Source organism: Paroedura picta, chromosome 1, assembly GCF_049243985.1.
Source record: "Paroedura picta isolate Pp20150507F chromosome 1, Ppicta_v3.0, whole genome shotgun sequence".
In the NCBI taxonomy this organism is placed as follows: Eukaryota; Metazoa; Chordata; class Lepidosauria; order Squamata; family Gekkonidae; genus Paroedura; species Paroedura picta.
The window spans coordinates 11,839,874-11,866,762 of NC_135369.1; the positions used below are offsets into that span (position 1 = coordinate 11,839,874).

The following is a 26,889-nucleotide window of genomic DNA, read 5'->3' on the forward strand; positions in this document are numbered from 1 at the left end:
GCTCCTGCTCCGCGACTGTCAGTCAAAACTCCAACAGTCAACTAGAAATCTTAGCGAATAGAAGCCCCTCTCCTCCAGTCCTCTCCCTAAAAGCGCTCGGCAGCCATTTTGTGGTGGCCATTTTGTGGCGGCCATTTTGTTGCTACTGTGCCGAATAGAAGCCCCTCTCCTCCAGTCCTCTCCCTAAAAGTGCTCGGCAGCCATTTTGTGGCGGCCATTTTGTTGCTACTGTGCCGTTTCAAAGCTCCAGATATGCCCTTGGGCTCCAGAATGGTTGGGGAACCCTTTGACAGACTGTGTGGCTGATACCCTTTACGTGGGGGTGCAGGTGGGGAGGTCTGCAATCTTTTCCCGTTAAAGACGCAGACTGTGTCCCAAAATCTCAGAGAAAGAGATCAAACTACACTTTATTTAGACCAGAAGAATAAACGGCGGCATATCAAAACAGGGAGGTCAATATTGAGTGCTTTAAAAAGTCAGATTCGTAAAATCGTAACTAAACCATGTAAGTTATATAAACTTGCAAACGTACGACCTTTATAAAAAACGGCCAATGATTTATTTTCCCGTGAAATTCTTGTGCGTCTTAGTGGCGACAGCACAGAATTTAGCGCTATGCAGGGTAGTTTGGGGGTTCTCATTGTACCGAGCAAGAGGTCAACGGAAGAGCCGCTCTAAGAAAGTTTTATTGTAACTGAAAATGTCCTGTATGGATCATGGACAGTTTCCGTAGGTCGCCATGTTGGTCTACAGTAGAAGAACAAGATTCGAGTCCAGTGGCACCTTGGAAGTCAGTAGGATATTGGGGGGGGGGGGGTCTGTGTGTGTGTGAGCTTTCCAGAATCAGAAGTGTCCTTCGTCAGATACAAAATCTCTGACTCTCAAAAGGCTCAGACTCCCAAACCAGCTTGGGTAGTGGTTAGGAGTGCAGACTTCTAATCTGGCAAGCTGGGTTTGATTCCCCACTCCTCTACATGCAGCCAGCTGGGCTCGCCACAGCACCGATAAAGCTGTTCTTACAGGGCAGTAATGTCAAGGCTTTCTCAGCCTCCCCTCCCTCACAGGGTGTCTGTTGTGGGGAGAGGAAAGGGAAGGTGATTATAAGCTGCTTTGAGATTCCTTCGGGTAGAGAAAAGCGGCATATAAGAACCAACTCTTCTTCAGTAATCTCAGGGCTCTCTCAGCCTCCCCTCCCTCACAGGGTGTCTGTTGTGGGGAGAGGAAAGGGAAGGAGACTGTAAGCCACTTTGAGGCTCCTTTGGGTAGAGAAAACCAGCATATAAGAACCAACTCTTCTTTTTCTTCCAAACCGTCCCGGTCTCTAAGGCGCTCTTGGACTCGAATTGCTGGCAGTTGACATGTGGATGAATAATCCATAACGTTCCTGCCACCCAACCCCTGGGTTTTCAAGAGCCTTTTATTAAGCAGTGACACAGAGGAGACCTTACAATAAGTCACAAAGATACCCCATGAGTGATGCATAATCCCATCCTCGGTTGGCCCTTGGATGACTGGCAGCCGTTACCCTCTCTCATTTCCCTGCCCGCCAAGCAGCGAGAGTCGGCATGGTGTAGTAGTGAAAAGGTGGACTTGGATCCTTGAAACCCGAGTTCGAATCCCCCCTCGTGCCACGGAAGCTCGCTGGGCGACTTGGACCAGGGCAGAGTCTGCACTTACTTTCTTTATTCCATTGTCAATCCTGTTGAATTCAGACCGCTTTGAACTCGGGTCTTCTTCTCCCCCCCCCCTCCCCATTGAAACAGGAAAGTCTTCTGCATGTGGTTAGCGTAGTTCAGAAGGGGGGGGGAGGGAGGCAAGCTTCTTTCTTTCTTTTCTTGGAGGGGAGGGGGAGAGGATCGAAAAAGGCAGAGGAGGGAGGAAAAATCCAGGACCGACAGAAGTTGAGAGAAATTAGGGGCTTCTCCTTTAAGGCAAGTGTGTCACATGACCAGGTGTAGCCTATCAGAGGTTCTCTACCACGGAGCTTTCTTTCCCAAATGGTTATTGAGGATTAAAAGCAGTCTGAGATATGGCACAATAAAGGTAGAGTCACTCCGGATCAATCCTTCTTGCTGCAGAAGGAAAATTAAAATCACCCCAAATCCAAACGGAAATCGCATTCTGTGTAGAGGGCAGGGACTGTATCGATCAGGGGTTGGAATAAAAGCTCAGGTGCGCCTGCTCTCCACCTCGCTTCCCTCACAGGGTTGTTGTAGGGTGAAACGGTGGCAGGGAGGTAGACATCAGCAGCTTTGGTGCTTCGTTGGGGTGAAAGGCAGGGTGTGAATAAAGTAAAGTGTTTATTCCTCCCGCCTTCCCCTCTGATCAACCTTAACCAAAAGGGTGGGCGTTGTTTTTTTTTAAACATAGCTATTTGAATAATAGAGTTTGAAAGGGGCCAGGGAGGCTGTCTAGTCCAACCCCCTGCTCAGTCTCAAGCATCCAAGATAAGGATCTGTCCAGCCACTGAGAGTAAGACGGCCACTGAGGGCGGAGCCCCCACCTCCTCAGGCAGCCCATCCCACTGCTGAAATATTCGGGGGCGGGGGGGAGATGCAAGAAATAAATTGGATTGTCGTGTGAGATAACATTTTTGTTTTGTTTTTATACATTTCCAGTTTGTTAAGCACCAGATTATTTTAGAATCAAATGAAAGATCTCGATGAGATGAATCTGTGGATTTTAAAAGTTTTGAAACTGTCCAAAAAATGACAGAGATATCGCAACGCAATGCTGGAGTATTATGCTTCCTACCTACCTTAGGGAGTATGGCTTGTTAATGAAGCATGCCTCTTCTGCCCGGCTCCCGGGAGGTTTACGGCTCGCGTCTCTTGTGTTCTTTCAATTCTCCCGATCAGCTATTACTTCCGTAACGGGTTTCCATTGCAGTTTTCATTGCATATCTGCCTTGCATCTCTGGCTGCTGCATGTTTTCACATCAGACATTTTTCCTGATAACTAGCCAGTACCATTCTCCACGTAGTTTAAACCCATTCCTGCCAGTCCTCTCCTCTGCTGCCAGCAGGAACCTTTCCCTGCCCTCCTCCAAGGGAGAACCTTCCAAATACTGAAAGGCAGCCATCTTGTCTCCACTCAAGACGCAACATCCTGCCTTGGAGGGTGGCAGAGTCTCCTGCATTGGAAGTTTTGAGGATGAGCCCCTGTCAGGAGGGTGTGATTTTTAAGTCCTTGAGAAAGGTGGTGGTGAGGGGGCGGGCCTGGATGCCCCTCTGGGGTCTCCTCTAGCTCTGCGTGTGATTCCGATTCTGATCTGGTCTTCTTTTTCGCTGCTCCCCTCCCTGTGCATAGATCTTCGGCTTCCTCGTGTGCATGGGCGTGATCCTGGCCATCGGCAACTCCATCTGGGAGTATGAGGTGGGGGCTCGCTTCCAGATCTACCTGCCCTGGGACGAGGCGGTCGACAGTGCCTTCTTCTCTGGCTTCCTCTCCTTCTGGTCATACATCATCATCCTCAACACGGTGGTGCCCATCTCTCTTTATGTCAGGTACGGGTTTTATTTTCAAGGGGAGGGGGGCTTTTTTTTGCCTTTCCCTTCTTGATACAAAAAGGGGGTGGCGGCATGGTGTAAGAACAGTATTTAGCCCCGGTTTAACACTTTGCAATGTTCCAAGAGCTCTTGCCCACATTACTGTCGTCATCTTCACAGCAAGCTTGCGAGGCGGGCCAGTTTGATTATTGCAGAGGCCGAGGTGCTGGTCTAAGGCCACCTCATGTGCCTGGGGCAGAGATGAGGTTGGACTTGGGAGCCATGGGGCACTCTTTGCCTCACAGTTCACTCGTTTAAGCAGTTCCGTTCCAGTAACCAGCACAGGCAAGATTTCCTTTCGGGCTTCCCGCTTCGGTAGCTGCTGCACCGTGCCAGCAACCTCCGGTTGTAAATATGGTGAGCATTTGGACCTGAAGCTCCCATTTGCTGAACTTCCTTTCCCAGGGGAACAATGGGAAGGCTGCCATGTTTGCATGAGAGGATTTCTTCGGGGTGGGACGCCCGTGGGCTTTTCCACGCCGTGTTGTCTCGGAAACCAGAGAAATCCTTTTCTAGCCTGAGAAGATGGGGGTGGCGCCAATCTAATAGCTGTCTTTACCGACAGCCTAGTGCTTTGGAGTATTCCAGGTGCTTCACAATGTCCTTGCGAGGTGGGTCAATTTTACTGTCTCCTCCAACATTGCAGATGCAGGAGCAAAACTTGAGTGGCTCGTCCACGGTATCTGTTATGTCCGGGGGAGAGCTGAGATTGGAACCAGGGGTGGGTCTCTTAGCCATTACGTTCCAGCAGGCAGTACAGGCAAGATTTGGATTGGGGCTTCCCATCCGATGAGTTTGCCAGTTCTGGCTGCCTGAGCCTTTGGTTTCAAAGCGTTTAGACATGCAATACCCACTAGACAGCTTGGGGTGGTGGTTAAGAGCAGTGGCTTCTAATCTGATGAGCTGGGCTTGATTGCCCGCTCCTCCCCCACCTGCAGCCAGCTGGGTGACCTTGAGCTAGTCACAGTCCTGATAGTGCTGTTTGGACCAAGCAGTAATATCAGGGCTCCCTCAGCCCCACCCTACCTCACGGGGTTGCCATTGTGGGGAGAGGAAGAGAAGGCAATTGTAAGCCGCTTTGAGACTCCTTTGGGCAGTGAAAAGTGGGGTATAAAATCCAACTCTTCTAGCTGAATTGCCTTCCAGGGGAGGGATTAATTGGGGGCTGTGGTCTTTCCAGGCATGGATTTCTGTTTTTTTGAGGGGGGGAGGCGGCTGTGGATACTTCTGTGTTGTGCTTTCTCTTCTTGGAAACACTAAAATCCTTGTCTAGCCAAGTCCCAAGTTGCCTCTAAAACAAAGCTCTTCTCAGCCCCATATCCTGTTCCGATTGTCCGTGGCGTCTCCCTTTGCCTTGTTCTGCCTTCCTCCTTCCTTCCTCTGTCTGCCCTTTTTTTCTTCTTTATATAATTTCTCTTTCTCTTTTGGCTTCCCCAGCATGCAATTCTCTCTCACTCTTAGCTCCCAGGTAAGAGCACGACTCCTTCTGCTTCAGACGCCCACCTCCAAGTTTGCTCCGGTATAGGGCGGGTAAGGGGCAGGACTTCCAGCCATGCTCCATCCAGTCAGTCGGTCAAGGCAAATTACATTGTTCCCGCTTAAGGAGAGATTCAAGTATTTCAAAGGCTGCCATATAGAGGATGGAGCAAAGTCGTTCTCTTTTGCCCCAAAGGGACAGACTGGAACCAATGGGATGAAGTTAATGCAAAAGAAATTCCGTCTAAACATCCGGAAGAAGTTCCTGACAGTCAGAGCGGTTCCTCAGTGGAACTGGCTTCCTCGGGAGGTGGTGGGTTCTCCATCTTTGGAGATTTTTAAACAGAGGCTGGAGAGCCATCTGACGGAGAGGCTGATTCTGTGAAGGCTCAAGGGGGTGGCAGGTCACACTGAATGAATGAGTGAGAGGGTTGTGAGTGTCCTGCATAGTGCAGGGCGTTGGACTAGATGACCCAGGAGGTCCCTTCCAACTCTATGATTCGAAAATGAGAGGATGCAGTGATGGCCACAGGCACTGAGGGCTTTAGAAGGCTGATTCATGGAGGACACATCTACCAGCGGCAACGAGATCCGTCTCCAGGGCCTTGGGCCGAAAAGGGAAACTTGTGAAGTCTGCAAAGGTGGTGCGGAAACCTTTCACATAAATAAATGGGAAGGGCTCCAGGCACTCAGGTTGGCTCCACTCTCCAGGATGCCTCCTATGGCCTACTTTTTCTCCGCTAAAATCCCCACCATCTGTCTCAGCCTGTTAAATGTACAGTGCAAAGGAGCGTATTCAAGACCTCTTGCAACCTCACGGCAAACAAGGCCAGGTCATGGGAGAGAGCCTGCTCGGCAGGTAGAAAATCTTTCCGTGTTTCTCATAGAAGGCCGACAGAATACCGTGACCCTTTGGGGAAGAAGGTGCTGAGTTTAGCAGGCAGGTCTGACTATATGAGGCAGCTTCATGGATTTCCAGCTGGGAAGCGTGAGAATCACAGACCCAGTGATGGTTCATTTGTAGAGACAGAGGAGTTGGGAGCTGATTGCCCCCCCCCCCACCTAGCATCTCCCGCTGCCTCACTTCTTTTTTGAAGTTTTTTGGGGGGGTTTTGTGGGGGGGTGGAATCAAACTACAGTATTACAACAGAGAACCAACGTGGTGTTGGGATTGAGAGCTGGGTTTCATTCCCCACTCCTCCTTCCCATGCAGCTGGCTGGGTGACCTTGGGCCAGTCACAGTCCTGAGAGTGCTGTTCTCACAGAGCAGTAGTGTCAGGACTCTCTCAGCCACACCTCCCTCACAGGGTGCCTGTTGTGGGGAGAGGAAAGGGGAGGCGACCATAAGCCGCTTTGAGACTCCTTCAGGCAGAGAAAAGCGTCATATAAGAACCAACTCTTCTTCTTCAGTAATCTTAGGGCTCTCTCAGCCTCACCTCCCTCACAGGGTGTCTGTTGTGGGGAGAGGAAAGGGAAGGCGACTGTAAGCCGCTTGGAGACTCCTTCGGGTAGAGAAAAGCGGCATATAAGAACCAACTCTTTCTTCTTCTTCTTCTTCTTCAGTAATCTCAGGGCTCTCTCAGCCTCACCCACCTCACAGGGTGTCTGTTGTGGGGAGAGGAAAGGGAAGGCGAATGTAAGCCGCTTTGAGACTCCTTCAGGCAGAGAAAAGCGGCATATAAGAACCAACTCTTCTTCTTGAGTAATCTCAGGGCTCTCTCAGCCTCCCCTCCCTCACAGGGTGTCTGTTGTGGGGAGAGGAAAGGGAAGGCGAATGTAAGCCGCTTTGAGACTCCTTCAGGCAGAGAAAAGCGGTATATAAGAACCAACTCTTCTCCTTCAGTAATCTCAGGGCTCTCTCAGCCTCCCCTCCCTCACAGGGTGTCTGTTGTGGGCAGAGGAGAGGGAAGGCGAATGTAAGCTGCTTTGAGACTCCCATCGGACAGTGAAAAGCAGCATATAAAAACCTATTCTTCTAAAAGTAAAAAGAAAAGATACATATATATATATTTTTAAAGCCTTCTAATTTTATCTGTGACAAATACAAGTAAGGTTGCAAAATTGTCACTTATTTTGCAATTTATAACAGAAAAATAGCTCTCTCTTTTTTTTTCTTGTTCTCTAAATCTCCGCACACACCCCTTAATCATCAAAATCACAGATCATCCGTTCAGTTTTTTCCCTTTTCATGCAGAAAGCCTACAAGGGGTTTCCTGTTAGCAATCTGTGTAGATATTGTCTTATCGCTAATCAAAGAAGTAAGTGTAGCTCTCTCTGGGAACTCCCTCATCATTACCAACCCACCCTCTATTGCGGTAATGGCGAATTTTCCAGTTTTGAGCCAGCGTGGTGGGTGCTTAAGAGCGGCAGACACTAAACTGGCAAACTGGTTTTGATTCCCTCCTCCTCCTCATGCAGCCAGCTGGGTGACCTTGGACAAGTCCCAGTTCTCTTAAGGCTTGTTCTCATTAAGCAGTTCTCCCAGAGCTGGGCATAAAAAGCAGATCTTCATGTCTTGGTACAGCCTTATTTCTGATATCGGAACTTACCAGAGAGAAAACGCCCGAGTGATGCAATAGACTAGATTTCTGAGCTGTTTAGTTTGCAGGGTTAAAACAAAAAGTTGAAAAATATTTTTTTTTCTGGATCAAAACTGGCTGAATATTGAGGCTGCTAGTACCCTGGCATTCTCCAGCCCACATGGAATTTGCTTCCCCCCCCCCCAAAATGTGGTTACTGAACCGTGTGTTTCTCCTTTTTTTCTAAGGCTACAGTAAGAAAGAGGATGCAGGACTGGATGGTCCTCTGGTCTGATCCAGCAGGGCTCTTCTTAGATTCTTATTAGTGGATGGTCTTGGCCTCCCTGCCCTGTTGCTGGCCCTGCAGAGGGACTGGCTGGCCCCTGGGTGAGGGAGGAGGCTGGACTGGAGGGACCCTCCCTGGTCTGACCCAGCAGGGCTCTCCTGTGTCCTTATGAGGGGAAGGCCTCGGCCTCCCTGCCCTGTTGCTGGCCCTGCAGAGGGACTGGCTGGCCCCTGGGTGAGGCAGGAGGCTGGACTGGAGGGACCCTCCCTGGTCTGACCCAGCAGGGCTCTCCTGTGTCCTTAGGAGGGGAAGGCCTCGGCCTCCCTGCCCTGTTGCTGGCCCTGCAGAGGGACTGGCTGGCCCCTGTGTGAGGCAGGAGGCTGGACTGGAGGGCCCCTCCCTGGTCTGACCCAGCAGGGCTGTTCTGATGTCTCCACTCTTGGGCAGAGAGTAAAATGAGAAGGCCTTGGGAAAAGAAGGAATTCGAAGTCCGTGTTGAAGAAGAAGGCAGGCTAGCTACCATGCCAGGCGGAACCTACTCCTCTTTTTGGACAGTGTAGTGGTGGATCCAATGAGTCACAGGTGGTTGGCTTGCGAATATGTGTCCTTGGATGCCAGTTACTGGCATGCTTTTTTCCCTTAAGGTCTCATAGCACAGATTAGGTAACTCTTTTGCCACCCCTTTTTTACCCCATTGCCGTGCATGGGGGATTTGGAGCCTAGTTCTGAGATGGATCGTAAGTTTGGGGAATACATTTGGGGAATATGCATGTGGAGGGAAAGGCAGTGATCTTGTGGAGATCTTATCCACGGTGGTGTTTTTATCAGCCACAATAAGGTGTGGTACCTCTGAGACCCCAGCCCTGAACTGGACTGCAGAAGACAGACTCTTTCATGCCTGGCTTGTGGTTGGCCGCTTTGAGAGCCAGTGTGGGGCAGTCGTTAAGAGCGGCGGTCTCTAATTTGGGGAGCCGGGTTTGATTCCCCACTCCTCCTCCACCTGCAATCAGCTGGGTGACCTTGAGCCATTTCTCTCAGACGTCCTTAGCTCTAACTCCCTCACCGGGTGTCTGTGGTGGGGAGAGGAAGGGAAGGTGAATGAAAGGTGCTTTGGGACGCATGTGACCTGCTGGGTGACCTTGGGCCTGTCCCAGTTCTCTCAGAGCTTTCTCAGCCCCACTGCTTATTGTGGGGAGAGGAAGGGAAGGTTAACGTAAGATGCTGTGAGTCACATGAGGCCTGCTCGGTGACCGTGGGTCAGTCACAGTTCTCTTAGAGCTCTCTCAGCCTCACCTGCCTCACAGGGTGTCTGTTGCAGGGAGAGGAAGGGAAGGTGAATATAAGGTGCTTTGAGACGTGTGTGACCTGCTGGGTGACCTTGGGCCAGTCCCAGTTCTCTCATAGCTTTCTCAGCCTCACTGCTTATTGTGGGGAGAGGAAGGGAAGGTTAACGTAAGATGCTGTGAGTCACAAAAGGCCTGCTGGGTGACCGTGAGTCAGTCACAGTTCTCTTAGAGCTCTCTCAGCCTCACCTCCCTCATAGGGTGCCTGTTGTGGGGAGAGGAAAGAGAAGGCTTTTATAATCCGCTTTGCGGGTAGTAGTAGTAAAACGGTAGTAAAAAGCAGGGTACAAACCACAGTTCTTTTGCTGCAAAGCCATCCTCAGCTGAGCAATCTCTATGCTCTCCCAGATGCCCCCGGTGCCTTTGGAGGGGCATCAGCGTTGGAGCTCCAATCAGCTTTGATGGCTGATCTCGTGACCTCTCCCTCCTTTTCCGCCCAGTGTGGAGGTGATCCGTCTCGGGCACAGCTATTTCATTAACTGGGACAAGAAGATGTACTGCGCGAGGCGTTGCACGCCGGCCGAGGCCCGGACCACCACCCTGAACGAGGAGCTGGGCCAGGTGGAGTACATCTTCTCGGACAAGACGGGGACCCTCACCCAGAACATCATGGTGTTCAGCAAATGTTCCGTGAACAAACGCAGCTACGGTAAGCCAGGCCGGCGGGAAAGGGAGCGTCGCAGAAGCAGTCTCTGCCAAAGTGTCTCCCAAGCCTGTTTCCCAGCGTCTGAAGGGCCCATGTAGCTCAGTATCACCTGCTCTGGCTGGCAGCTGCACCAGAAGAGAAGCGTCTTCCCCTGACCCCTGAGAGCCTTTCATGGCAGGGATTGAACTGGGGACCTTCTATATGCAAAACAGGGGCCCTGCCACTGAGCTACAGCTCCCCTCCATAGGAAGCTGCTGCGTGTTCTCCTAAAAGGCTGGTCCATCTTGCCCCGTGGTGTCTGCTGCGACTGGCAGAGGCTCTTTGGCTGTTTCCCTGCCTTGCTGCCGGAGACTCTGTTAGATGGAGTACCAAGGAATGAATACGGGGACCCTTTTGTTTTGGCCTGCAAAGCCAGTGTACTGCCCCTTCCCTAAGTTGCCACTGAAATGGTGATGCACACATTTCTCCTCCGTTTTATAATTGCAACAACTCAGCGAGGTAGGCCACAGACCAAATCTCCCTGTCAGCCATGTAATCCCCCGGGTGGTCTGGGGCAAATCACCCTCCATTTCAGGCTCTGGCCAGGAGGTCCAGGTTTGCAGAAATCCCACGGAACTGATATTCAAGCTCCAGGTTTGCTTACAAGAAGGTTTTAATCAGCAGTGATTGAGCTTGCAGAAATAGGAGGCTCCATCACATAGAGGACAGAGCAGAGTTGTTTCCTGTTGCCCCAGAGGGTTGGACCAGAGCCAGTGGGTTGAAATTAATTCAAAAGAGTTTTCAGCTAAACATCCGGAAGAAGTTCCTTACAGTTAGAGTGGTTCCTCAGCGGAACAGGCTTCCTCAGGAGGTAGTTGGTTCTCCTTCTTTGGAAGTTTTTAAGCAGAGGCTGGAGAGCCGTCTGATAGAAATGCTGATTCTGTGAACTTTGGGAGATTGCGAGTGGGTGGGCAGAAGGGGCTGTGTCGGTGCTTGGCCCTTGTGGCCCCTTCCTGCATGCCCAGGGAAATGCCGACGGCCACTTTGGGATCAGAAGGGAAATGTTTTCCAAGCCAGACTGGCCAGTGATTCTGGTTTGGGGGTGGGGAGGCATCCTCTGGGCATGGAACTGGGGTCTGTGTGCGTGGGCAGGCAATTGAACTGGATGACCCCGGAGGTCTCTTCCAACTCTATGATTCGAAGTTCCTTTCTCAAATGCACACATGCCCAGCCAAACTTAGACAGCCCTCGAGAGGAGAAGCATAGCGAGAATTGAACATCTTATACAAGTGCTCTTAAGTGCTGAAGTCAAGACATCCTTACTCCAGCTGTCCCAAACCTTAGGAGTGGCCAGGCCATCTCGCACCTGATGTCTTGCAGTGAGAGGAAACGATTCAGGCTTAGCAGATAAGAGCTGCTAACAGGTTAGAAAGAACAATAGTTTCTTGGGAACGCCCAGATGGCCGTCCCATCACAGGACTCCAGCACCAGCCTGTAACAAGGAAGGAGCTACGAAGGCTGCACACCCTCTCTTGCTGCAGCCCAAGTGCAGTCACCGTCACTCATTGTAGGCTGTTGTGATTATATAAAAGGGAAGAGAGGGGGAAGCTTGTGTTAACCACGCAGCCTCTGACCCCAAGTGCTGGAATTTGAAAATGCTCATCCTGGCCTACCCTACAGGTACCCTACATCAGGGGCAGTCAACCTGTGGTCCTCCAGATGTCCATGGACTACAATTCCCATGAGCCCCTGCCAGCTGTCGCTGGCAGGGGCTCATGGGAATTGTAGTCCATGGACATCTGGAGGACCACAGGTCGACTACCCCTGCCCTGCATGCACCTGTGTAACTCCCCTTTCAAAGTGAACGGTAACTTCTTAGTCTTTGCTCGCTCTCTGATGGGCCAACTTGATATGTGCCCCCCCACACCCACATACACTTGCCACTCACGTGTCCATCTTCATTTTCCACCTCTGCAGGTGACGGTATGGATGTCCTGGGGTACAAAGCGGAGCTTGGAGAGGTAAGACTTTTTAGAGTCTTGGTGGTTGTGTGGGTAGAAATATGGAACAGGTTTCACGGGAGAGGGCAGAAGTCCCCATCTTTGGGGGGTTCGGGAGAGGATGCCAACCTTTCACCTCCCTGCTGCCCCCCTCCAGGTGTGCTGATTGGCCGTCAAAGGGGCAGGCCTCACTAGTAGATCTTAGAAAACAGGATTGCATGTGTGACTTGGTATTTAAAATGTTTGCCTAGGAGCTCAGCTACCCATTTGTTTTGGTTTTTTTCTACTGTGCTTATTATAAATGTCTTTCTCCACCACCACCACCACCACCACCCTTGCAAATGCAGCTTTTTTAGGATTGCTTTATCAAGGAACAGGTTCCAGGACGGGGTGAATTAACCCTTTCCTTCCCTGCCGTTTTCTCACTAGAAAAAGCTACCTCTGAGATGTTTTGGCTCCTGCTGGGGGAAACATACAGGTACCCTTATTCCCTCCCCTCTCCTCCCCCCCTCCCCCGCCCTGGTGGGGTAAAAGTAAATTAGGAATGGCTTTTTTTTTTTTAAAGCAAAACCTATTTCCTTTCCTTTCTCCCGATGCAGTTCTCTTCCTCGATAGATAAATCTCAGAAGGCTGCATTTGCAAACAGAAAAGAAACATTTAAAATGAATGCAGAAGTAACATCCCATGGTTGAAAAGACCTAGATTCAAATCCATACACCCCCATTAAGAAGCACACTGGGGGGTGGGGGCTTGGGAAAAGACACAGTCTCAGCCTAACCACCGTGCCAGGTGGCCGTGGAGCTAAAATCCTCTCTCACTTTCATTTCCCCTTCTTTTTGATCAGATAAAGTTCCCGTGGGTGGGTGCGCAGCTCGGGGAAGGAAGGGACTCCTACACCGGTTACTTGTGCAGTGTGGGGAAGGCAACTGGAATAAAAGTGAATTCAACGCCCTTTCCCCCCCCCTCCAATCTCTCCCCAGAAAACGGAACCTGTGGATTTCTCTTTCAACCCCCTGGCTGACCCCAACTTCATGTTTTGGGACTCCGGTCTCCTGGAGGCGGTCAAGCTGGGAGACACCCACGTCCACGAGTTCTTCCGTCTGCTCTCCCTCTGCCACACGGTCATGTCCGAGGAGAAGAACCCAGGTTGGGATTGGGAATTGCAGGGGGGGGGGAGCTGATGGAGGGTCAGAGACAAGGGTGGGGAGGGATGACAAATCTGGTCAGCGCTACCCAGAGGGTCCAAATTGCATACCTACAGGCTCCTAAAGTTGTTCTCCTTTGCAATTTGGGGCGCCGAATCGCACAACCGGCACGTTGCATTCAGAGAACCAAGAATATGAAGAGCCACAACAATCACGTGTGGGAAAGCAAGGCCCAGGCCAATGGTGCAAGAAGACGTCATTATTTTAGAAGAAGAGCTGGTTCTTATATGCCGCTTTTCCCTACCCGAAGGAGTCTCAAAACGGCTTACAGTCGCCTTCCCTTTATTCTCCCCACAACAGACACCCTGTGAGGGAGGAGAGGCTGAGAGCGCCCTGAGATTACTGAAGAAGAAGAAGAGTTGGCTCTGATATGCCACTTTTCCCTGTCCGAAGGAGTCTCAAAGCGGCCTACAGTTGCTTTCCCTTTCCTCTCCCCACAACAGACACCCTGTGAGGTGGGTGAGGCTGAGAGAGCCCTGATATCACTGCTCGGTCAGAACAGCTTTATCAGTGCCCTGGCGAGCCCAAGGTCACCCAGCTGGCTGCATGTGGGGGAGCGGGGAATCAAACCCGGCTCACCAAATTAGAAGTCCGCACTCCTAACCACTATACCAAGATGGCTCTAAAAAGAATCCCCAGTACATTTCGCCCACAAGACTGGCAAAGTCTAATATGATAATAACATTACGAGTGTCGGCAATTATAATTAATATATATGTCTTTATTATTAGAAGTTTTTAAAAACCACCCTAAAATGCGGCTAGCAAACTGGGTGACGCTGGGGAATGTCACCATCTGAGCCTAACTTGTAAGACTCGGTCAGGGCCTAAAAGAGCATCCCAGGGGGCTTCATTGTTTTGATCTGTTCCTTTTGCGCTATCCGTCCCATGACCCCTTTTGCCTGAGGACACCCGCACTTTGCTCTGCGGGTATGAACCTACTTGTTTTGGTCCCGCAGGAAATCTATGGGCCTCAACCAGGTCCAGGGTCTTTTCAGCCTTCGCCCCAATCTGGTGGAATGAGCTCCCGGGAAAGCTAAGAGCCCCGATGAACCTGTCAAGGTTCCACAGGGCCTGCAAGATGGAGCTCTTCCGGCAGGCCTATGGTTGAGGCCGGGGAAAGGGCGCTTGGAGTTTCAATCTGGGGTCCCACCCGGTGGCTGGTTGCTGTGGAAGATCTATGGGGTTCTTTTGTGCCGTTTCCGCCATCTTGCTGTTGCTGTTGTTTTAATATTAGGCTGTTTTAACTGGGATTGGGGCTGTTTTATTGTTGATATATATTGTTTCTTGTTTTTATTGTTTTACTGTGAGCCGCATTGGGCCGGCAGTTGCTGGCTGGCTGGCTGGCTGGCTGGCTGGCTGGCTGGCTGGCTGGCTGGCTGGCTGAACGAACGAACGAACGAACGAACGAACGAACGAACGAACGAACGAACGAACGAACGAAGGAATATGGTTTCTAGGGGAAAAGTCCCCGAAACCGGCAGGGTTTTGATTTCCCCACTCACCTGACCAGCCTCCCTTTCCCATCTCTCCCCTCTACCCTGACAGGGGAATTGTATTACAAAGCCCAGTCTCCGGACGAAGGTGCCTTGGTGACGGCCGCCCGCAATTTCGGCTTCGTGTTTCGCGCCCGCACCCCCAAGACGATCACCGTGCAGGAGCTGGGGCAGCCCGTGACTTACCAGCTCCTGGCCATCCTGGACTTCAACAACGTCCGAAAGCGCATGTCTGTCATCGGTGAGAAAGGAGAAGAGTCGAGGGTGGGGGGGGGGGGGGGCTCAGCTCAGGAAGTTGCCTGTTACCGAGCCAGAATTTTGGTCCTTCTAAGCTGGCTAGTTGGGCCGGCAGCAGTTCTGAATACATCAAGCCGCCGTATAGAGAACCAGACCAATTTGCCCATCATGGTCGGTATTGTCTACTCAAACTGGCAGCCAGGGTCCCAGGCAGAGGTCTTTCCCGCCACGTTACCTGTGATCTGATCCTAGAATCATAGAATCATAGAGTTGGAAGGGGCCATACAGGCCATCTAGTCCAACCCCCTGCTCAACGCAGGATCAGCCCTAAGCATCCTAAAGCATCCAAGAAAAGGGTTTATCCGACCTTTGCTTGAAGACGGCCAGTGAGGGGGAGCTCACCACCTCCTAAGGCAGCCTATTCCACTGCTGAACTACTCTGACTGTGAAAAACTTTTTCCTGATATCTAGCCTATATCGTTGTACTTGAAGTTTAAACCCATTACTGCGTGTCCTCTCCTCTGCAGCCAACAGAAACAGCATCCTGCCCTCCTCCAAGTGACAACCTTTCAAATACTTAAAGAGGGCTATCAAGTCCCCTCTCAACCTCCTTTTCTCCAGGCTGAACATTCCCAAGTCCCTCAACCTATCTTCATAGGGCTTGGTCCCTTGGCCCCAGATCATCTTCGTCGCTCTCCTCTGTACCCTTTCAATTTTATCTACGTCCTTCTTGAAGTGAGGCCTCCAGAACTGCACACAGTACTCCAAGTGTGGTCTGACCAGTGCCGTATACAATGGGACTATGACATCTTGTGATTTTGATGTGATGCCCCTTTTGATACAGCCCAAAATGGCATTTTCCTTTTTTACCGCTGCATCACACTGCCTGCTCATGTTTAGTTTACAATCCACAAGTACCCCAAGGTCTTGTTCACACACAGTGCTACCTAGAAGCGTATCCCCCATCCTATTAACTGGAGATGCCAGGGACTGAACCAGGAACCTTCTGTATGGGACCTTCTGTCCCCAGAAAAGATTTATGCTCAGCCAACACTCTCCCTGTTGCTTGTGTGTGTGTGCATATGTGTGCAGTGCTGTCATCACAACTGACTTATGGCAATCCCAGTGAGGGGCTTCCGAGGCAAGGGAGAAGCAGAGGGGGTTGGCCGTGGCCTTCCTCTGCAGAGCCTTCCTTGGTGGTCCCTCATCCAAGTACCAACCTTGCTTAGCTTCCAACATATAAAGAACCCAGCAAGGGGCTTTCAAGGGCAATGAAAAGCAGAGGGGGTTGGCCATGGCCTTCCTCTGCAGAGCCTTCCTTGGTGGTCTCCCCTCCAAGTACTGACTCTGCCTGACTTCCAAGATATGACTCCAGTAAGGGGCTTCCGGGGCAAGTGAGAGAGTTGGTCTGCCATTGCTTTCTTCTGCAGAGCCTTCCTTGGTGGTTTCGCTTCCAAATAACAACTCTGGCCTATATTGTCCAGGATCCCGTCCCCCCTAGGGGCCAGGCTGATGCTTCTGGGAAGCCCGCAACCAGGTCCCGAATGCATCAGCTGCCCTCTGCAGATTCCTTCCAGCAGCTGGTCTGCAAGAGGTATACTGCCTCTGAATCTGGAGGTTCTGTAGCGCTATCCTGGCTAACAGCTGCTAATGGATCTCCTCCTCTTTTATCTTCATCCCCGGTTGTTCCACCCTCTCGACACAGCCTTGCCCCCGTCCCACTTGAACTCAACAACGGTTTCTCCTCTTCTCTCCTCTCCGTTTCCCTAACTCCTCCCCTTCCCCCCCCCAAAAGTTCGGAACCACGAGGGGCAGATCCGCCTCTACTGCAAGGGAGCCGACACCATTTTGCTCGAGAGGCTTCACCCCGGCAACCAGGAGCTGTACAACGCGACCACCGACCACCTGAATGTGAGTCGCGGGTGGGGATGCGAGGGGTCCGGAAGTGGGGCAGACCTACCGGCAGGGGGTGGGAAAAGGGGGGCAACATTCCCACGGTCATTTACTTTCATTTATGGATAGTGTTTGATTGAGATTTATATAAATATATAAATCTTTATATGTATGCCTAACCTCAACCAGGGAGGTATGCCTGGCCTCAGTCAGGGCCAGGGCCTTTTCGGTCCTGGACCCTACCTGGTGGAACGAGCTCCCGGATGAGCTACAGGCCCTGTCAGGACTTGTTGTGAACCATCGTGAGCCACCTTGCTGGGAGCAGTGGTCTGTAAATCCCACGACAGACAGACAGACAGACGTCCTTGCCATTGTAGTCCTTCAGATTTTGTTTGTTTATTTATTCCCCAGGGGGTTCTCCTAGGATTTTATGGGAGGAGGCCAATAGATGTTATACCATAAATTGTGTGAGGCAGGGGGCTGGACTGGAGGGACCCTCCCTGGCCTGACCCAGCAGGGCTCTCCTATGTCCTTATGAGGGGAAGGCCTCGGCCTCCCTCCCCTGTGGCTGGCCCTGCAGAGGGACTGGCTGGCCCCTGGGTGAGGCAGGAGGCTGGACTGGAGGGACCCTCCCTGGTCCGACCCAGCAGGGCTCTCCTGTGTCCTTATGAGGGGAAGGCCTCGGCCTCCCTGCCCTGTTGCTGGCCCTGCAGAGGGACTGGCTGGCCCCTGTGTGAGGCAGGAGGCTGGACTGGAGGGACCCTCCCTGGTCTGACCCAGCAGGGCTCTCCTGTGTCCTTATGAGGGGAAGGCCTCGGCCTCCCTGCCCTGTTGCTGGCCCTGCAGAGGGACTGGCTGGCCCCTGGGTGAGGCAGGAGGCTGGACTGGAGGGACCCTCCCGGGTCTGACCCAGCAGGGCTCTCCTGTGTCCTTATGAGGGGAAGGCCTCGGCCTCCCTGCCCTGTTGCTGGCCCTGCAGAGGGACTGGCTGGCCCCTGGGTGAGGCACGAGGCTGGACTGGAGGGACCCTCCCTGGTCTGACCCAGCAGGGCTCTCCTGTGTCCTTATGAGGGGAAGGCCTCGGCCTCCCTGCCCTGTTGCTGGCCCTGCAGAGGGACTGGCTGGCCCCTGGGTGAGGCAGGAGGCTGGACTGGAGGGACCCTCCCTGGTCTGACCCAGCAGGGCTCTCCTGTGTCCTTATGAGGGGAAGGCCTCGGCCTCCCTGCCCTGTTGCTGGCCCTGCAAAGGGACTGGCTGGCCCCTGTGTGAGTCCAGATGCTGGACTGGAGGGACCCTCCCTGGGCGGATCCAAATATTCTTACGACAGAGGAGGCCCTGGAGTGAGGGAAGGTGCCTCAATCACCTCTGACCTTTCCTTTTGGGCCTGGAGGACGGATGGAGCCCGGAGGCCGAGAGTGAGTGTGTACTGAGGAAGGGCGGCCATTTAGGAAGGGGACCCCCTGAGGGCATCTTGCCCACATGCTTTGGCAGAACTTGGACGAAAAGAGAGTTGGCATTTCACGCAATTATTCCCCGAGACAGTTCCGGGCGTGAGAGGCAGCAAGAGGTCACCCCCTCGGAAGGGTGTCGTTAGGAACTCCCGTGATCAGCCAGGATCGGTTTTGGGGGCCCCTCATGAGCCCCCCCCCTCTGTGTGCTGCTCTCGCTTCCAGGAATACGCCAGCGAGGGTCTGCGGACGTTGGTGCTGGCCTATCGCGACCTGGAGGACAGCTACTATGCCAATTGGGTCGAACGCCTGCAGCGTGCCAGAGCAACCTACGAGGGCCGCGAAGAGAGAGTGGCCCGGTTGTACGAAGAATTGGAGAACGACATGGTGGTAAGGCGGGCCGCCGAGAGGAGCCGCATCCTTCACCCTGATTCCCTCCACAGAGGAACGGACGCTGTTGAAGACAATTTGTGAATGTTGCGGAAGAGCCCCTTCAACCAATGCCTCCCCCAACCCTTTTGTGGATAATTTGTCCCTAGATAGCAGGCAGTGCCTTTAACAGAAAGGGTTTGTAATCTGTAAGACTCTACTCCAGGGGGAGTCAAACCGCAGCCCTCCAGATGTCCATGGACTACAATTCCCCTGAGCCCCTGCCAGCGAATGCTGGCAGGGGCTCATGGGAATTGTAGTCCATGGACATCTGGAGGGCCATAGATTTGACTACCCCTGCTCTACTCCTTCTTTCTGATAAGAACACCAGAGCCCTGCTGGATTCAGAGGTACACTGCGTCTGAGGATGGAGGTTCCATTTAGATTAGGATAGCCGCCCATGCTCTTTGGCTACTCTGGGAATGTCTCTTCTTATCAAAGCAAGGGCTAGTCTCTGTCTCGAGTGGCAGGGAGTTCTGTGCAGTTTCCCTTTTCTTCTTTTACTCCTTCTCTGTCTGGTTAAACTTCCACCTCCTCTTTTCACCAGAGATTCTGCTTCCAACTCCCACTGCCAGAATTTCTCAAAGGTTCTTCTTCCCTCCCCTCCCGCCACGACATATTTATTGTATATTTAGTGCATCTTTCTTCCTTCCTTCAAGGAATCCAGGCGGCGTAGCTTATTCCCCTGTCCTCCCTCTTAGTCTCACAGCAACAACCCTGTGAGGTAGGCCAGGCTGAGTGATTGGCCCAAGGTCACCCAGTTGGCTGCATGCGGAGGAGAGCAGGGGATCAAATCCGTCCCTCCTGGTTAGAATCTGCCAGTCCTAACCATTCACCACACTGGCTCTACAACCATGCTCACTGTCTGATGTCATAAGATTTGTTTCTTTGTTTTTGCTTCCTTTGGACTCCCCCTCTCCTCCCAAGGCTTAGGTCCCTCTCCTCCGTTTTATCTGCCCAGGGAAAGGGAAGGTGATTGGAAGCCGCTTTGAGACTCCTTCAGGTAGAGAAAAGCAGCATATAAGAACCAACTCTTCTTCTTCTTCAGTAATCTCAGGGCTCTCTCAGCCTCCCCTCCCTCACAGGACGTCTGTTGTGGGGAGAGGAAAGGGAAGGCGACTGTAAGCCGCTTTGAGACTCCTCCTGGTAGAGAAAAGCAGCATATAAGAACCAAGTCTTCTTCTTCTTCAGTAATCTCAGGGCTCTCTCAGCCTCACCTCCCTCACAGGGTGTCTGTTGTGGGGAGAGGAAAGGGAAGGCGACTGTAAGCCGCTTTGAGACTCCTCCTGGTAGAGAAAAGCAGCATATAAGAACCAAGTCTTCTTCTTCTTCAGTAATCTCAGGGCTCTCTCAGCCTCACCTCCCTCACAGGGTGTCTGTTGTGGGGAGAGGAAAGGGAAGGCGACTGTAAGCCGCTTTGGGACTCCTCCTGGTAGAGAAAAGCAGCATATAAGAACCAAGTCTTCTTCTTCTTCAGTAATCTCAGGGCTCTCTCAGCCTCACCTCCCTCACAGGGTGTCTGTTGTGGGGAGAGGAAAGGGAAGGCGACTGTAAGCCGCTTTGGGACTCCTCCTGGTAGAGAAAAGCAGCATATAAGAACCAAGTCTTCTTCTTCTTCAGTAATCTCAGGGCTCTCTCAGCCTCACCTCCCTCACAGGGTGTCTGTTGTGGGGAGAGGAAAGGGAAGGCGACTGTAAGCCGCTTTGGGACTCCTCCTGGTAGAGAAAAGCAGCATATAAGAACCAAGTCTTCTTCTTCTTCAGTAATCTCAGGGCTCTCTCAGCCTCCCCTCCCTCACAGGGTGTCTGTTGTGGGGAGAGGAAAGGGAAGGCGACTGTAAGCCGCTTTGAGACTCCTCCTGGTAGAGAAAAGCAGCATATAAGAACCAAGTCTTCTTCTTCAGTAATCTCAGGGCTCTCTCAGCCTCACCTCCCTCACAGGGTGTCTGTTGTGGGGAGAGGAAAGGGAAGGCGACTGTAAGCCGCTTTGGGACTCCTCCTGGTAGAGAAAAGCAGCATATAAGAACCAAGTCTTCTTCTTCTTCAGTAATCTCAGGGCTCTCTCAGCCTCACCTCCCTCACAGGGTGTCTGTTGTGGGGAGAGGAAAGGGAAGGCGACTGTAAGCCGCTTTGAGACTCCTCCTGGTAGAGAAAAGCAGCATATAAGAACCAAGTCTTCTTCTTCTTCAGTAATCTCAGGGCTCTCTCAGCCTCACCTCCCTCACAGGGTGTCTGTTGTGGGGAGAGGAAAGGGAAGGCGACTGTAAGCCGCTTTGGGACTCCTCCTGGTAGAGAAAAGCAGCATATAAGAACCAAGTCTTCTTCTTCTTCAGTAATCTCAGGGCTCTCTCAGCCTCACCTCCCTCACAGGGTGTCTGTTGTGGGGAGAGGAAAGGGAAGGCGACTGTAAGCCGCTTTGGGACTCCTCCTGGTAGAGAAAAGCAGCATATAAGAACCAAGTCTTCTTCTTCTTCAGTAATCTCAGGGCTCTCTCAGCCTCCCCTCCCTCACAGGGTGTCTGTTGTGGGGAGAGGAAAGGGAAGGCGACTGTAAGCCGCTTTGAGACTCCTCCTGGTAGAGAAAAGCAGCATATAAGAACCAAGTCTTCTTCTTCAGTAATCTCAGGGCTCTCTCAGCCTCACCTCCCTCACAGGGTGTCTGTTGTGGGGAGAGGAAAGGGAAGGCGACTGTAAGCCGCTTTGGGACTCCTCCTGGTAGAGAAAAGCAGCATATAAGAACCAAGTCTTCTTCTTCTTCAGTAATCTCAGGGCTCTCTCAGCCTCACCTCCCTCACAGGGTGTCTGTTGTGGGGAGAGGAAAGGGAAGGCGACTGTAAGCCGCTTTGAGACTCCTCCTGGTAGAGAAAAGCAGCATATAAGAACCAAGTCTTCTTCTTCTTCAGTAATCTCAGGGCTCTCTCAGCCTCACCTCCCTCACAGGGTGTCTGTTGTGGGGAGAGGAAAGGGAAGGCGACTGTAAGCCGCTTTGGGACTCCTCCTGGTAGAGAAAAGCAGCATATAAGAACCAAGTCTTCTTCTTCTTCAGTAATCTCAGGGCTCTCTCAGCCTCACCTCCCTCACAGGGTGTCTGTTGTGGGGAGAGGAAAGGGAAGGCGACTGTAAGCCGCTTTGAGACTCCTCCTGGTAGAGAAAAACAGCATATAAGAACCAAGTCTTCTTCTTCTTCAGTAATCTCAGGGCTCTCTCAGCCTCACCTCCCTCACAGGGTGTCTGTTGTGGGGAGAGGAAAGGGAAGGCGACTGTAAGCCGCTTTGAGACTCCTCCTGGTAGAGAAAAGCAGCATATAAGAACCAAGTCTTCTTCTTCTTCAGTAATCTCAGGGCTCCCTCAGCCTCACCCACCTCACAGGGTGTCTGTTGTGGGGAGAGGAAAGGGAAGGCGACTGTAAGCCGCTTTGGGACTCCTCCTGGTAGAGAAAAGCAGCATATAAGAACCAACTCTTCTTCTTCAGTAATCTCAGGGCTCTCTCAGCCTCACCCACCTCACAGGGTGTCTGTTGTGGGGAGAGGAAAGGGAAGGCGACTGTAAGCCGCTTTGAGACTCCTCCTGGTAGAGAAAAGCAGCATATAAGAACCAACTCTTCTTCTTCTTCAGTAATCTCAGGGCTCTCTCAGCCTCCCCTCCCTCACAGGGTGTCTGTTGTGGGGAGAGGAAAGGGAAGGCGACTGTAAGCCGCTTTGAGACTCGTCCTGGTAGAGAAAAGCAGCATATAAGAACCAACTCTTCTTCTTCTTCAGTAATCTCAGGGCTCTCTCAGCCTCATCTCCCTCACAGGGTGTCTGTTGTGGGGAGAGGAAAGGGAAGGCGACTGTAAGCCGCTTTGGGACTCCTCCTGGTAGAGAAAAGCAGCATATAAGAACCAACTCTTCTTCTTCTTCAGTAATCTCAGGGCTCTCTCAGCCTCCCCTCCCTCACAGGGTGTCTGTTGTGGGGAGAGGAAAGGGAAGGCGACTGTAAGCCGCTTTGAGACTCCTCCTGGTAGAGAAAAGCAGCATATAAGAACCAACTCTTCTTCTTCTTCTTCAGTAATCTCAGGACTCTCTCAGCCTCATCTCCCTCACAGGGTGTCTGTTGTGGGGAGAGGAAAGGGAAGGCGACTGTAAGCCGCTTTGGGACTCCTCCTGGTAGAGAAAAGCAGCATATAAGAACCAACTCTTCTTCTTCTTCAGTAATCTCAGGACTCTCTCAACCTCACCTCCCTCACAGGGTGTCTGTTGTGGGGAGAGGAAAGGGAAGGCGACTGTAAGCCGCTTTGAGACTCCTCCTGGTAGAGAAAAGCAGCATATAAGAACCAAGTCTTCTACTTCTTCAGTAATCTCAGGGCTCTCTCAGCCTCACCTCCCTCACAGGGTGTCTGTTGTGGGGAGAGGAAAGGGAAGGCGACTGTAAGCCGCTTTGAGACTCCTCCTGGTAGAGAAAAGCAGCATATAAGAACCAACTCTTCTTCTTCTTCAGTAATCTCAGGGCTCTCTCAGCCTCATCTCCCTCACAGGGTGTCTGTTGTGGGGAGAGGAAAGGGAAGGCGACTGTAAGCCGCTTTGGGACTCCTCCTGGTAGAGAAAAGCAGCATATAAGAACCAACTCTTCTTCTTCTTCAGTAATCTCAGGGCTCTCTCAGCCTCCCCTCCCTCACAGGGTGTCTGTTGTGGGGAGAGGAAAGGGAAGGCGACTGTAAGCCGCTTTGAGACTCCTCCTGGTAGAGAAAAGCAGCATATAAGAACCAAGTCTTCTTCTTCAGTAATCTCAGGGCTCTCTCAGCCTCACCTCCCTCACAGGGTGTCTGTTGTGGGGAGAGGAAAGGGAAGGCGACTGTAAGCCGCTTTGGGACTCCTCCTGGTAGAGAAAAGCAGCATATAAGAACCAAGTCTTCTTCTTCTTCAGTAATCTCAGGGCTCTCTCAGCCTCACCTCCCTCACAGGGTGTCTGTTGTGGGGAGAGGAAAGGGAAGGCGACTGTAAGCCGCTTTGAGACTCCTCCTGGTAGAGAAAAGCAGCATATAAGAACCAAGTCTTCTTCTTCTTCAGTAATCTCAGGGCTCTCTCAGCCTCACCTCCCTCACAGGGTGTCTGTTGTGGGGAGAGGAAAGGGAAGGCGACTGTAAGCCGCTTTGGGACTCCTCCTGGTAGAGAAAAGCAGCATATAAGAACCAAGTCTTCTTCTTCTTCAGTAATCTCAGGGCTCTCTCAGCCTCACCTCCCTCACAGGGTGTCTGTTGTGGGGAGAGGAAAGGGAAGGCGACTGTAAGCCGCTTTGAGACTCCTCCTGGTAGAGAAAAACAGCATATAAGAACCAAGTCTTCTTCTTCTTCAGTAATCTCAGGGCTCTCTCAGCCTCACCTCCCTCACAGGGTGTCTGTTGTGGGGAGAGGAAAGGGAAGGCGACTGTAAGCCGCTTTGAGACTCCTCCTGGTAGAGAAAAGCAGCATATAAGAACCAAGTCTTCTTCTTCTTCAGTAATCTCAGGGCTCCCTCAGCCTCACCCACCTCACAGGGTGTCTGTTGTGGGGAGAGGAAAGGGAAGGCGACTGTAAGCCGCTTTGGGACTCCTCCTGGTAGAGAAAAGCAGCATATAAGAACCAACTCTTCTTCTTCAGTAATCTCAGGGCTCTCTCAGCCTCACCCACCTCACAGGGTGTCTGTTGTGGGGAGAGGAAAGGGAAGGCGACTGTAAGCCGCTTTGAGACTCCTCCTGGTAGAGAAAAGCAGCATATAAGAACCAACTCTTCTTCTTCTTCAGTAATCTCAGGGCTCTCTCAGCCTCCCCTCCCTCACAGGGTGTCTGTTGTGGGGAGAGGAAAGGGAAGGCGACTGTAAGCCGCTTTGAGACTCGTCCTGGTAGAGAAAAGCAGCATATAAGAACCAACTCTTCTTCTTCTTCAGTAATCTCAGGGCTCTCTCAGCCTCATCTCCCTCACAGGGTGTCTGTTGTGGGGAGAGGAAAGGGAAGGCGACTGTAAGCCGCTTTGGGACTCCTCCTGGTAGAGAAAAGCAGCATATAAGAACCAACTCTTCTTCTTCTTCAGTAATCTCAGGGCTCTCTCAGCCTCCCCTCCCTCACAGGGTGTCTGTTGTGGGGAGAGGAAAGGGAAGGCGACTGTAAGCCGCTTTGAGACTCCTCCTGGTAGAGAAAAGCAGCATATAAGAACCAACTCTTCTTCTTCTTCTTCAGTAATCTCAGGACTCTCTCAGCCTCATCTCCCTCACAGGGTGTCTGTTGTGGGGAGAGGAAAGGGAAGGCGACTGTAAGCCGCTTTGGGACTCCTCCTGGTAGAGAAAAGCAGCATATAAGAACCAACTCTTCTTCTTCTTCAGTAATCTCAGGACTCTCTCAACCTCACCTCCCTCACAGGGTGTCTGTTGTGGGGAGAGGAAAGGGAAGGCGACTGTAAGCCGCTTTGAGACTCCTCCTGGTAGAGAAAAGCAGCATATAAGAACCAAGTCTTCTACTTCTTCAGTAATCTCAGGGCTCTCTCAGCCTCACCTCCCTCACAGGGTGTCTGTTGTGGGGAGAGGAAAGGGAAGGCGACTGTAAGCCGCTTTGAGACTCCTCCTGGTAGAGAAAAGCAGCATATAAGAACCAACTCTTCTTCTTCTTCAGTAATCTCAGGGCTCTCTCAGCCTCATCTCCCTCACAGGGTGTCTGTTGTGGGGAGAGGAAAGGGAAGGCGACTGTAAGCCGCTTTGGGACTCCTCCTGGTAGAGAAAAGCAGCATATAAGAACCAACTCTTCTTCTTCTTCAGTAATCTCAGGGCTCTCTCAGCCTCCCCTCCCTCACAGGGTGTCTGTTGTGGGGAGAGGAAAGGGAAGGCGACTGTAAGCCGCTTTGAGACTCCTCCTGGTAGAGAAAAGCAGCATATAAGAACCAACTCTTCTTCTTCTTCAGTAATCTCAGGACTCTCTCAGCCTCATCTCCCTCACAGGGTGTCTGTTGTGGGGAGAGGAAAGGGAAGGCGACTGTAAGCCGCTTTGGGACTCCTCCTGGTAGAGAAAAGCAGCATATAAGAACCAACTCTTCTTCTTCTTCAGTAATCTCAGGACTCTCTCAGCCTCCCCTCCCTCACAGGGTGTCTGTTGTGGGGAGAGGAAAGGGAAGGCGACTGTAAGCCGCTTTGAGACTCCTCCTGGTAGAGAAAAGCAGCATATAAGAACCAAGTCTTCTACTTCTTCAGTAATCTCAGGGCTCTCTCAGCCTCACCTCCCTCACAGGGTGTCTGTTGTGGGGAGAGGAAAGGGAAGGCGACTGTAAGCCGCTTTGAGACTCCTCCTGGTAGAGAAAAGCAGCATATAAGAACCAACTCTTTTTCTTCTTCAGTAATCTCAGGGCTCTCTCAGCCTCCCCTCCCTCACAGGGTGTCTGTTGTGGGGAGAGGAAAGGGAAGGCTACTGTAAGCCGCTTTGAGACTCCTCCTGGTAGAGAAAAGCAGCATATAAGAACCAACTCTTCATCTTCTTCAGTAATCTCAGGACTCTCTCAGCCTCATCTCCCTCACAGGGTGTCTGTTGTGGGGAGAGGAAAGGGAAGGCGACTGTAAGCCGCTTTGGGACTCCTCCTGGTAGAGAAAAGCAGCATATAAGAACCAACTCTTCTTCTTCTTCAGTAATCTCAGGGCTCTCTCAGCCTCACCTCCCTCACAGGGTGTCTGTTGTGGGGAGAGGAACGGGAAGGCGACTGTAAGCCGCTTTGAGACTCCTCCTGCTAGAGAAAAGCAGCATATAAGAAACAAGTCTTCTTCTTCTTCAGTAATCTCAGGACTCTCTCAGCCTCATCTCCCTCACAGGGTGTCTGTTATGGGGAGAGGAAAGGGAAGGCGACTGTAAGCCGCTTTGAGACTCCTCCTGGTAGAGAAAAGCAGCATATAAGAACCAACTCTTCTTCTTCTCCTTCAGTAATCTCAGGGCTCTCTCAGCCTCCCCTCCCTCACAGGGTGTCTGTTGTGGGGAGAGGAAAGGGAAGGTGACTGTAAGCCGCTTTGAGACTCCTCCTGGTAGAGAAAAGCAGCATATAAGAACCAAGTCTTCTTCTTCTTCAGTAATCTCAGGACTCTCTCAGCCTCATCTCCCTCACAGGGTGTCTGTTGTGGGGAGAGGAAAGGGAAGGCGACTGTAAGCCGCTTTGAGACTCCTCCTGCTAGAGAAAAGCAGCATATAAGAACCAAGTCTTCTTCTTCTTCAGTAATCTCAGGACTCTCTCAGCCTCATCTCCCTCACAGGGTGTCTGTTATGGGGAGAGGAAAGGGAAGGCGACTGTAAGCCGCTTTGAGACTCCTCCTGGTAGAGAAAAGCAGCATATAAGAACCAACTCTTCTTCTTCTCCTTCAGTAATCTCAGGGCTCTCTCAGCCTCCCCTCCCTCACAGGGTGTCTGTT

General features: G+C 51.9%; 1 protein-coding gene across 4 annotated transcripts in view; it reads left to right on the forward strand.

Annotated features, from left to right (window-relative positions):
* Positions 1 to 26,889, forward strand: part of ATP8B2 (ATPase phospholipid transporting 8B2) — a 110,106-nt gene that overhangs the window by 63,915 nt on the left and 19,302 nt on the right. For all 4 annotated transcript variants that reach the window (XM_077321725.1, XM_077321704.1, XM_077321697.1 and 1 more), the window contains 7 exons: positions 3,310 to 3,506; positions 9,613 to 9,821; positions 11,775 to 11,818; positions 12,778 to 12,943; positions 14,550 to 14,738; positions 16,530 to 16,645; positions 18,301 to 18,465. In XM_077321725.1, coding sequence (XP_077177840.1) covers positions 3,310 to 3,506; positions 9,613 to 9,821; positions 11,775 to 11,818; positions 12,778 to 12,943; positions 14,550 to 14,738; positions 16,530 to 16,645; positions 18,301 to 18,465 — 1,086 coding nt within the window. The remainder of the gene's footprint in view (positions 1 to 3,309; positions 3,507 to 9,612; positions 9,822 to 11,774; positions 11,819 to 12,777; positions 12,944 to 14,549; positions 14,739 to 16,529; positions 16,646 to 18,300; positions 18,466 to 26,889) is intronic.